Below are 12,096 nucleotides of genomic sequence, written 5' to 3'. Positions count from 1 at the left end.
TGCTTTGATTAGAGGTTGGTTGGTCCCTACGGCCGCATTCACATGAAGATAAACAGCACTAGTGGTTTGAAGCGACGTGGCTCATCTCTTTATGTTCACACATGTTTTAAGAACAAGAATACATGATACATTCTGCCCCCCCCCAAATAATACTCCATTCACTAAGTCGTGTTACAGATACCCCAAGTTTTTGTATTTCTTGCAAACCGACTGCCTATACTTCCTGTACTATTGCCCAGGAAAAGGAAAAGTTTGCTGCATTCCAGTAATGTTAACACAGAAAGCTATCTGAAGAAATGGAGTGTGCCTCCTAAAGAGGAGCCTGTGTTTAGAGTCATGGAGCAGTAGATTTGGAAGGTACCTTAGAGGACATCTAGTCCAACCCCTTTCCTCAGTGCAGAAAGACACATCTAAAGCATTTCCAAAAGACTCTACCTAAAGACATCCAGTGAGAGCCCACCACTTCCTGGGGCAGTCTGTTCCACAGCTCTTACCGTTAGAAAGCTTCTGCCAATATTTAACCAAAATCTATTTCCTTGTACTTTCCAACTTAACATTTGTTGCCAGAAGTTCAGGAGCCTTGAGGTTGTGAAGTACCTTTCTGAGTGTAAAATAATAGTTCATATGAACATGGCAGTTTTCAGACTGTGTCCCATAAATATGGCAAAATGCTAGCTTGGATGGACACACATGAAATAATGGGAACATGCAGTGGAAGGTGTGTACATGGGATGTAAACAAATGACAAAACAGGATTCAAAATCTTAACCTTTAAAGTCTTTTAAACCTTTCTGTTCTGTTATCGCTTAATTACAGATATTGGATTGGATCCCACTGAAAATACCAACGACAGAAGGATTTCTGTTAGCAGAGTATGACTCTGCATGGTGTAGTGGTTAAGAGCGGGGGTTTGGAGCGAGGGAGTCTGATCTGGAGAATCGGGTTTGATTCCCCACTCCTCCGCATGAGCGGTGGAGGCTGATGTGAACTGGGTTGGTTTCCCCACTCCTACACACGAAGCCAGCTGGGTGACCTTGGGCTAGTCACACACACTCAGCCTCACCTACCTCACCTACCTAAACATAGCATAGTAAAGCAATATTATCACTTCGTGTGATCTGGACACTATTCTTCTGTTGATACGGCCCCAAATCGCATTTGCCTTTTTAGCTGCCACATCACACTACTGACTCATGTTCAGTGTATGGTCTGTTAAGACCCCTAGATCCTTTTTGGACATACTACTGCCAAGACAGGTCTCCCCCATCCTATAATTATGCATTTGATTTTTCCTACCCAAATGCAGAACTTTACATTTATCTCTGTTGAAATTCATTTTATTAGTTTTAGCCCAGTTTTCCAGCCTGTCAAGATCATCCTGTATCCTGGCTCTGTCTCTTTCTGTATTTGCTATCTCCCCCAATTTAGTATCACCTGAAAATTTAATAAGCATCCCCTCTATTCCTTCATCCAAATCATTGATAATAATGTGGAACAACATAGGTCCCAGGAAAGATCCCTGAGGCACTCCACATGTCACTCCTCTCCAAGAGGATGAAGAACCATTAACAAGCACTCTTTGGGTGCAATCTGTCAACCAGTTACAGATCCACCTAACAGTAATAGGATCCAAACCACATTTTACCAAATTGTCAGCAAGAATATTATTATTTTATTTCTGAAATCTTTAGAAAGCTGTTTATGGAGCCACCCTGACTTCTTTAGGCTCCTGTGTTCTCCACTGAACATTTCGTGTTCGCCACTGAACATTGCTTCTAAATCTTCCTTTATATCCCAGCATTCACTTCCACCTACTGGACAAAATTAGAATGACAGCATATTTGAATGATTTAACAATTTTTAATGGATATAATAAGTCATCTGTGACTTAACAGCAAAAAATGTGTTTTTAAGTTGGTTAAAATGTTCTGTCAGTTCCTGTAAGAGAGGCTATATTATCGATTCTGTCAGGCAGACCAGTATTACCCTCCTTGCTACAGAAAGAGGAGAGTCTGGTTTGCCAAGGGTCACTTACTGTGTTTCTGGCTAAGCTGAGATTTGAAAAGTGGGATTTCCAGCTCATGGAAGGCCACACAAGTTTTTTTTTTTCTTATCTTAATTTATTTTTTAGTGTTTTAAATATAAAAAAGGAAAATAGGGCTACTAGTATGTATCTCACACTCTTTACAGTATTCAAATCAGATCATCAGCACAGGCACAGACACAAAACCAGGGGAACCCCACATGCCATGCAAAACATGAGAGATTTGTCAGTACAGCACAGCAAAATGAAAGCATTCTGAATATGCCTATATAGAACAGTAACTTGAGTCATTTAAGTTCTGTTTCAGAGGCCCTGTTCCTTATGGCCTCACCTTCAGAGATGAGGTGGGTGATTACCATAGGTGGGGACTTCTCTGTGGTGGCACCTTGCTGTGGACTTCACTCCAACGTTGGCTCATCCGGTGCCATGCTTTTTAAGGTGCCAAATGAAAGCATTACCCAGCATTCTGTTGAGTAAAAGGGTGGGGGAGGGGGGGCGCTAAGAATCTGATGCCCTGTGCTTACATCTGTTCGAGTTTAGGTACTGCTTGTTTCTAGGTTGTTTTTAGCTGATTTAGCAGCTTGCTTGCTTGTTTTTTGCTGCTGTTTCGCTTGAACTGATACTTTATCTTTTATTTTTACTGTTCGTTGATTTTTCTGCTGCTTCTGTTAGTTTTAAGTTATTGGCATGTATTCCAATGCCTTTGTGGGGTGACTGACAAATATTTTAGATGACCATTCTCTTCTATAACATTATTTCCCCCCCAAATCAGAATCCTTTCTCACATGTAAAAAGCAGTGCAATAATTTGCAGTAAATCTGTCATCTGGGTTAAGAATCTGCTCCTTTATTAAGTTTCATATTCGTATCTTTTGAGATGCTTGTTCACATGTGAATAATGGGGAGGGGGTAGATTTTTAAAAAATTGCTCTTGAGTCTCATATCTTGAAATTTGCATTACTTTCATTACTTTATTTAATCCCAATCCTCCTCCCAGAAGGTCAGAGAGAAACGCATGATTCTCTTCCTCCATTTTATCATTGTAATACCTCTGTAAGGTAGTCTACGAGAAGAGGTAAATGGCTCAGTGCACTGTGGTGAATTCCCTGGCTGAGTTGGGATTTGAACTGAGTCATTGTTGAATGTTCCAGCCACTACACCACACCATGTTGGCTCTAAAACTCATATCTGTGTGGTTTAAATGCTTGGAATGTATGCGCTACTCCTGTAAAAGGTCATTAATGCGTCTGCCAAAACGAATCCACTGAGTCCATATTCCGCTCCACTCTGCTCAGTTTTGTACAACATGGTTGCCTTCTTTCTTGTAGATCAAAAACACATTGACCATCGAGTGTTCTTCTACCTGTGGATCGTCTTCTATTTCATCAGCTCCTGCTACACTCTTATCTGGGACTTGAAGATGGACTGGGGTCTCTTTGACAAGAACGCTGGTGAAAACACCTTCTTGCGGGAAGAGATCGTCTACCCACAAAAAGTGTGTATGCAAACCGCTTTTGCCAAGATGCTTGAAAGTGCTTGAGAAGATGGATTTGCGGATAGGGTTGCCAACCTCCAAGTATTAGCTGGAGATCTCCCACTATTACAACTGATCTCCAGCTGATAGAGATCAGTTCCCCCTGGAGAAAATGGCCTCTTTGGCAATTTGACTCTGTGGCATTGAAGTCCCTCCCCTCCCCAAACCCCGCCCTCCTCAGGCTCCGCCTCAAAAATCTCCTGCTGTTGGCGAAGAGGGACCTGGCAACCCTAATTGCAGGAACTTGACTGTGTCCTCTAGATGTTTTTTTTTTTTCTTTCTGGTCTGGACATCTGTTTAAGCCAAAGAGTCTGATCTGTGCTTTACAGGGAAGAATGAAGCCTGATTTACACATGCAGGAAGATGAGATGGTAGAATGCTGAGGTGGTAAAATGAGCTGCCAGTGGTAGATCATGTTGGTTCACAGCTTGAAACTTCCCCCGTGGTTAAAAATTCCCTGCAAAACAGTCCAAGACAAACAGCACAGCAAACTGGGTGGGGGGGATTTTCTTCCTGTTGTTTGTCTTTGTTGGGAGGGTTGTTTTTTAATACAAAGGAAAAGATGTTTCAGAACCAAAGCAAGGTATACAAATCAGCTTGCTCCAGGCCAAATGCAGGCTGCCAGGCTTTGTGTTAATCTTTCTGAGTTGTCTTCAAGAGCAGCCTCATGTAGAGTACATTACAGCCGTCGTCACCTGCATGAATCAACATAGGCAGATCAGCTGAGTCCAGTATGGGGTGGAATGGTTTCCTTTCGAGATGTAGCTAGAATACGGCACTCTTTGATACCATGGCAACCTGTTTCTCCATCTGTACGTCAGGCCACAAGAAAAAATCAGGATTTTACTAAATTTGATAAAAATAGACTCACCCCATCCAAGGTTGACAAAATGAACACCAGCTTTCTGAGGAGCATCATTTTCATATCCATTCATCTTCATCTGTTATTCCTTAGCTATTTGACCATAGCAATTGGATGAAGCTCAAAAAAATGTAAACACGTCTGTCTTGCTTTATGATTTTTTTTATTATAAACAATTCACAATTGACAATAACAATATTTGATTAAAAGAGAGTACAAATATGACTTACCTTACAATGGTTGGACCGTATGAATGAACATAGTACGCCAATTTAAGTCTAATTCTGATCATCTTCATATAAATAAAATTCTTTTACTTTATCCACGAATTCCTTTCTTGTTTGAATTTTCCTTTGCTCCCATACCTTAGCAAAGGTTAATCTAGCAGATATCCAGAGCAATTACCTGGAGCTTCCTCAGGATTACAAAAACAAATATATTTCTGGCTTAATCATATTTACCCCTAATCCACTTGTCAACATTATAGTTACCATCTATCCATATTTTTCAGCTCTAATGCATTTCCACTATATGTGTATAAAGTCAGCATGTGGTTCCCTACAGTACCAACATACATCACTAACTCCTTGGTACATTCTAGCAATCTTAACAGGTGAGAGGTAGGTTTGATGGAGCATTTTTAAACAAAGACCAATAAAGAAAGACATACCCGCCACCTTGTTATCTTCATACAACGCATAGTTAAATTGTGAAATTCCCTGCCCCAGGATGTGGTGATGGCTGCCAACTTGGAAGGCTTTAAGAGGGGAGTGGACATATTCATGGAGGAGAGGGGTATTCATGGCTACTAGTTAAAATGGATACTGGTCATGATGCATACCTATTCTCTTCAGGATCAGAAGAGCATGCCTATTCTATTAGGTGCTGTGGAACACAGGCAGGATAATGCTGCTACAGTCGTCTTGTTTGTGGGCTTCCTGGAGGCACCCGGTTGGCCACTGTGTGAACAGACTGCTAGACTTGATGGGCCTTGGTCTGATCCAGCAGGGCCTTTCTTATGTTATGATTTTATTTGAGAACGGGGCTTTTATCCGTATAACTGTTTGTCTCTTCCGCTTGATATTCCTTCAGGCCTACTACTATTGTGCCATTGTTGAGGATGTGATACTGCGTTTCGCATGGACTATCCAGATCTCTATTACCACCATGGAGATTTCCCCATATGCCTCAGACATCGTTACCACTGTTTTTGCACCACTTGAGGTTTTCAGGTAAGATGCGATGACCAAATCATTGATTCCCGGTTTTGCAGGAGGCTGTGCCTGTTTGCAAAAGGTTCAATGTGGCATGTAACCCCCGCGTGGGACAAACAGTTCAAGGACCACCTGAACCCCAGTGCACTCCCCGACCCAGCATCGTCAGCACCCAGTATTACAGCTGAACGTCCTGCTCAGCCTTATAAATGCAAATATCTAGCTTTGTGGAGGTTTAGGAAATAGCCACCTGCATGTATCCGAGAGCTAGAAATCAAAGGGGATGTTGGGCAAGGTCATGTGAGCAGTCACGTGAGCCTTCATTGACTTCTGCGGTAGCTTGCCCTTCTCCCCGGTTCCAGAACGTTCCTGTACAACCACTCCTGAAATCCAGGCATCCTTTCTTTCTTGCCCATTCACATCTCAAATGTGCCAGAATGTTGAGAAACAAATTCTCAGTCCCACACTCGGAAGTAAACTTATTTGTCGAATATGCCTACTTTTTGCCTACTTTTTATTCCAGTTTCAGAACCAGTGTTTCTCTAGTGCAAACTGCACTCAGCCCTGTTGTGTAATGCTTTCAGCAGGGTAGCATTTTAGTTCCTCTTTTTCTTTCATGGAGCATGCATCAGCACATTCTCACAGTGTCCCAGTGAGGTGGCAGATTAGGTAATGAGATGTTGACTTGACAGGGACCGCCCAGCAATCTTCATGCCCAAGTGAGGATCTGAATCTGGGTTTAGCACCCCCAAGCTATACTTCATTTGTCTCATTACACTGGGAATCGTCTATAGGTTTCCCCCCTCCTCCAGCATCTGATGTGCTAAAGAGTTGCTTTTAGAGAGAACAGGCTGTCAAATACAACCCAGAGATCCATCTGTCAGCTTGGGAAGCAGTGCAGCCAGCATGGTGTAGTGGTTAAGAGCAGTGGACTCTAATCTGGAGAACTGGGTTTGATTCCCCACTCCTCCACATGAGCAGCGGACTCTAATCTGGTGAACTGGGTTGATTTCCCCACTCCTCCACATGAAGCCTGCTGGGTGACCTTGGGCCAGTCACAGTTCTCTCTGAATTCTCTCAGCCTCACCTCCCTCACATGGTGTCTGTTGTGGGAAGAGAAAGAGAAGGAGATTGTAAACCAGTTTGATTCTTCTTGAAAAGGTAGAGAAAGTCAGCGTACAAAACCCAGCTCTTCTTCTTCTCACCTGCCTTTGCTGGCCACCAGGTTTTCAGAGAATGGGAAGATTTTTAGCCCACTTGATGACTTTCTTGTTTCAGTTACCTAATCTGTGTAGCTTCTGGTTTACAACAATTGTGAAGAGGCCTTTACACTTCCGTTTTTTACCCCCCTTTTTTTAACCTTCCCCCCCCCTTGTAAATCTTTTTTTTACACCCCCCGCCCCTTTTCCTTTAAGGCGGTTTGTGTGGAATTTCTTCCGACTGGAGAACGAGCACCTAAACAACTGTGGCGAGTTCCGTGCCGTCCGGGACATTTCGGTGGCTCCGTTGAACGCAGACGATCAGACTCTGCTCGAACAGATGATGGACCAGGAGGATGGTGTCCGAAACCGCCAGAAAAACCGGGCGTGGAAGCGTAGCCAGAGTGTGTCCTTGCATCGACCCCGTCTTGCTTCACAGTACGTCTTAATTGCTCTGTAGCATCTCAAGATTTTCTTTCTTGCATCAGGAGTCCCATCTGGACAAACATGAAGCTCATATTGTGTAAATAAGGCTAGGCTGGGACAGCTGTTATTTGTATGCAGCTTTGCACCATGTCTAGCTTACCTAGCTTTGCACCATGTCTAGCTTACCTAGGGCTTGAAGGAAGGTAAATGTATTCCCCACACACCCACACAGCTACATAGTGGAAGAAGAAATGGGTGTTAACACAGAAAGCTTAGAAATCCAGTGTGAGTGTGCAAAGCTAGTGTTATTTCAGGGACACCTGTGATTCCTTCCACACTGAGAAGTAAGAGCAAATTCATACATTCAGGGCAGACAGTAGATGCTGGTCTCTCAAGACACGCTACTTCAGAAGGTGGGTGAGGGAGTTGCTGGTTCGGTTGCTTCCTCGCATTAAAGCTAGCAGTTAAGGGAGAAAAGTTGTAAGCAGCTGTGTCACTCCAAAGAAAAATCCAAATGAGGAAAAAAAATCCATGTAATATCTTTTATTAGGACCAAACAAAATGATACAAAAGAAAAGGTTGTCCATTTGTTAATATATGGCTCCCAGAAAGCTCAGGGTACTATCTAACACAGCACCATTTAAAATCTGCTCACTTACTCAGAACTGCGTACAGAATGCTGGCGAGATCAGGTCTTAAGACCATCTGCACCCCACCAGCCCCCTTTTTGTAACATCCACCCCAATGAAGAGGTCTGGTGAACTCAAAAAGTTCGTATACTTTTTTGTGCTATTTTGATTGGAACCCTTTCCCTTGCTGTTCACATGTTTTTAATCGGTTATATGTCTTGGCTGGTAATGACAGGTGTGTTACTTTGCCTATGGGAAAGTTTATATTTTGTGCCCTCAGAATTATTTGTTTATTTATTTCTAGCCCACTCTACCTGGCCAAAACCAGCCTCAGGGCGGATAACAACAGTAAAGTCACAAATTATATAGATGTACTAATAAAAAACGCACAAATCACTGGGTTATAGATCAAATCAAGCCTGAACTGACCCTAGAAGCTAAAATGACTAAACAGGCTGTCGTACTTCGGCCAAACTATGAGAAGACAAGAGTCACTGGAAAAGTCAATCATGCTAGGAAAAGTTGAAGGCAATAGGAAAAGAGGACTCTACAAAGGAAACCACGGCCCTCAATTAGCAAGACCTGAGCAAGGCAGTTAAAGATAGGACGCTTTGGAGGACATTGATTCATAGGGTCGCCATGAGTCAGAAGCAACTTGATGGCACTTAACCCATACAAAAACATCTAAAACAATAAAATACCGACTCATGAGTTAGACAGGCATATGTTAAAAATCTCCCTGGGGTGAAGTGTTAGTGGGGCTGTTGTATAATAGTTTCGCCATGGTGCTCTGGGGCATGCAGGCGCTCTGATTTTAGAACAGGAACTGAACCCATACGGAAGAGCAGAGAGTTGTGGGGAGTGCTTACAACTCTAGTGACTTACATACCAGGTCACTTCTGGTAACAGAATATTTAGCACCTTTTATGGGTTTTTTTTAATGAATAATGAGGATCAGACACTTTAATTTTTAAACAAAAGGTAGAATTCTTTGGATGCAGTGAATAATGTGCTGGAAACCAATTTTTCTGGGTCAGTGTGCCATATAACGCGTCATTTGGTGAGTCCAGGGAGACAAGGTGGGATAAAAATGATCAAGATAAATAAATACATAAACCAGGATTCCTACCTCCAAAGTGTGGAACTAGACTGTTTGCTGGCCCCATGTGCCTGAAGACAGATTTTAAATAAGCATTGTTTCATCCATCTATTGCAAATTGCTATAGTTTTTGTATAAGCGGTGTTTTCCATTTCAGCGCTGCTCTGTAAAACCTATATTATTTACTAATTGGTTAAATTTGCCTAAGCGTTGTTGTACAGTATATTTGGAAATTGTTATACATAGGTTTTTGTTATATTAGTGTGTGAAGTATTTGCAACCCTATTGCATTTCATTGGGATTTATAAATATAAATATAAAGAATCTTTCTATGTGAATGTAACAACTCGTGGATTCTTGCATTTGAAATAATTTATTAGCAGTGATTATAGGTAGGTACACTGTTTATTAACTTAATAAACTTTAATTAAAGTTTCAAGTCTTAATTAAACTATAGGTACACTGAATAAAACTTGATATCATACTTAATAATGATCTTATTTATTGATAAAAATTAAATTGTAAGTCTCTGCCATTTCCCCCTCCCGTCCAGAGTCCTCGTCTGGAGGCCTGGTCTACCGCCATAAAAGCCTATTGGTAGACCTGGCCTCCGGCTGAGTCCCATTGGGAGGCCAGGTCTACCCACTGGCTTTCTTGGCAGTAGACCTGGCCTCCGGAGGCCCATAGAAGCCAATGGGTAGACCTGGCCTCTGAAGGGGGACTTTTTCCCCTCCTCGGAGTCCAGGTCTACCGCAAAGAAAGCCAGTGGGTAGACATGGCTGAGTCCCAGTGGGACTCAGCCGGAGGCTAGGTCTACCAAAGAAAGCCCGCCCCGCCCAACAGCTGATAGGCAGGCGGGGGGGGGGCAGGAACCGCCGAGCCGCCTGCCCAGCAATCGCGCGGCTAGAGGGGAGGGGAGGCTTTAGCCTCCCAACCATTGAGGGCAAGGAAAAGGGGGACCTGGCCATTCTCCATGGCGGGGGTGGGAGACAGCGTGCCCGCTCGCCTGCTCTCTCTCTCGCGCTCTCTTTCTCTCTCTCAGGTGTGCCGGCTCCACAGCCCGGCTGCCGACGCTAGCAAGCGCGAGAGGAGGGGCTCTGAACTAAGTTTGGAGAGCCGCACTCAACGGGCCAAAGAGCCACATGCGGCTCGGGAGCCGCAGTTTGCAGGCCCCTGGCCAGCCCCATACCCCACCCCCCCCAATGTCAATATTTCGGGAGTCTTTTCCGTTGTACCAGCAGAGGGAGCTGGTAATATGCGCTGTTGGCTCCATGCTGTAAAGAGTACAGCACGGAGAGCAGATCTTTGCTGGCATATTGCAACCATTTCTCTGATTGGCTTTCTTTTTAATTAGAGTACAGCACAGAGATCAGATCTTGTGCTGTGCTGGCGTATTGCAACCTCCAGCGTGGTGTAGTGGTTAAGAGCTGTGGTTTGGAGCAGTGGACTCTGATCTGGAGAACCGGGTTTGATTCCCCACTCCTCCACATGAGCAGCAGAGGCTAATCTGGTGAACCGTGTTGGTTTCCCCACTCCTACACACGAAGCCAGCTGGGTGACCCTGGCAAGTTACAGCTCTGTTAGAGCTCTCTCAACCTCCCCTACCTCACAGGGTATCTGTTGTGGGGAGGGGAAGGGAAGGTGATTGTGAGCCAGTTTGAGTCTCCCTTAAGTGGTAGAGAAAGTCGGCATATAAAAACCAACTCTTCTTCTTCTCTGATTGGCTTTCTTTCATTTTGTGTTTTCCCAGGTCCAAGGCTCGAGACACCAAGGTGTTAATAGAAGACACAGACGATGAAGCAAACACATGAACCATCTGCAGAGCCCAGTTCCACATCCCTCGTTCTCTCTTGCTTTACTACCCTCCCCGCCCCCAACCAATCCAACCTCTGGTACAGTTCCAGCTGAATACAGAAGAAAAATCTGAATACACTTTCTGAGCTCTTCCGGACCGGATCCTATGGACTCCAACAAGCTCACTGTGTTTTCTTTTATTTTTCTTCTGGTTTTTTAAATTTGATTTCCTGGTGGTGTTGTTTTTTTTGTTTTTTTTTTTCAAATTTAAAAAAAAACTTCGTTTTTGCCAATCAGAAGGACATTTAAGGAAAGGAACTGTCTTAAAGATTGTGTACAATCTCAACAAAGGACAAATAATCTGGATGAAGAACAAGCGTCGTCGTAGGGACTCCCCTAATGGGACTCTGCCGAGAACTCGCTCGGCCTCTGCTCCGTCCAGTTTTGACTGGTTGAAACTGGACCTGCGTTTTTAACTCTGGCTCATTCTCTCTCTCTCTCTCTCTCTCTCTCTCTCTCTCTCTCTCTCTCTCTCCTTTTTTGTTGGTTTTCCTTCTTTCATATCTAGCGCCAAGGCACTCGCTGCACTTGCCGGAAAAGTGCACTTAGAGCAGTACCTTCATTCACGAAGCTACTTTTTAATTTGATGTAACTTTCTTAAATAACTTTTTTTTGAAAATACGATATTATTTGTTGCACATAGTTTCCACCATTATTTATGATAGTTAACAACCCGATTCAAGAAAGGTTTTTGAGGTCCCGTGCAATGAAGGCAGTAACCCTCTATAAAGACCAGGAGAGTGGTGGGCGGAGGGGAGGGGAAGGAGGCGTAAGCCCCGGATCGCTCTTGTGAGTGTCATGGCCTCACCTGTGACTTACTCGGAGGCGGTCAGCTGTTCCAGCTCTTCTGTTGACCCCTCTGAGTCAGTCACAGGTGAGGCCATGACAGTGAAGTAGAGCCCTTTAAAATACCTCTTGGACGAGAGAACTTGCACTGGTTTGACCTGGCATATTGTTTTATTTCATATTTTTTTAAAAGCCAAAGTTTATCTGATGGGTTTTACTTGCTGCTGCTAGTCCTCCAGGAACCTGGGCATCTTTTATCTTTTTTCGCCAGATCATCCTCGTCTGTCTCTTTTTCTCTCTCTCTTTTTGTAATGTGGCTGTGCAGAAAAAAATATATATACCAATGACCTTTTTAGATTCCTGGCGTAGAAAGGTTAGTTACAGTTAAAATCCTGTGCAGTCCCCCAAAGCGGAAAAGAGCCTTAGTTTGGTGGCCGAGAGTGGCTTTCG

General features: G+C 43.6%; 1 protein-coding gene across 1 annotated transcript in view; it reads left to right on the top strand.

Moving 5' to 3' along the window:
* XPR1 (xenotropic and polytropic retrovirus receptor 1) overlaps positions 1–11,050 on the top strand; it is a 159,405-nt gene extending 148,355 nt beyond the window's left edge. Inside the window, exons 12-15 of the mRNA XM_056844010.1 lie at positions 3,372–3,538; positions 5,532–5,671; positions 7,069–7,290; positions 10,757–11,050. Coding sequence (XP_056699988.1) covers positions 3,372–3,538; positions 5,532–5,671; positions 7,069–7,290; positions 10,757–10,817 — 590 coding nt within the window. The 3' untranslated portion in view covers positions 10,818–11,050. The remainder of the gene's footprint in view (positions 1–3,371; positions 3,539–5,531; positions 5,672–7,068; positions 7,291–10,756) is intronic.
* Positions 11,051–12,096: the final 1,046 nt, after the last annotated feature.

The sequence above is a fragment of the Euleptes europaea genome, chromosome 2, assembly GCF_029931775.1.
Source record: "Euleptes europaea isolate rEulEur1 chromosome 2, rEulEur1.hap1, whole genome shotgun sequence".
In the NCBI taxonomy this organism is placed as follows: Eukaryota; Metazoa; Chordata; class Lepidosauria; order Squamata; family Sphaerodactylidae; genus Euleptes; species Euleptes europaea.
This window is presented reverse-complemented; position numbering and strand designations above follow the sequence as displayed.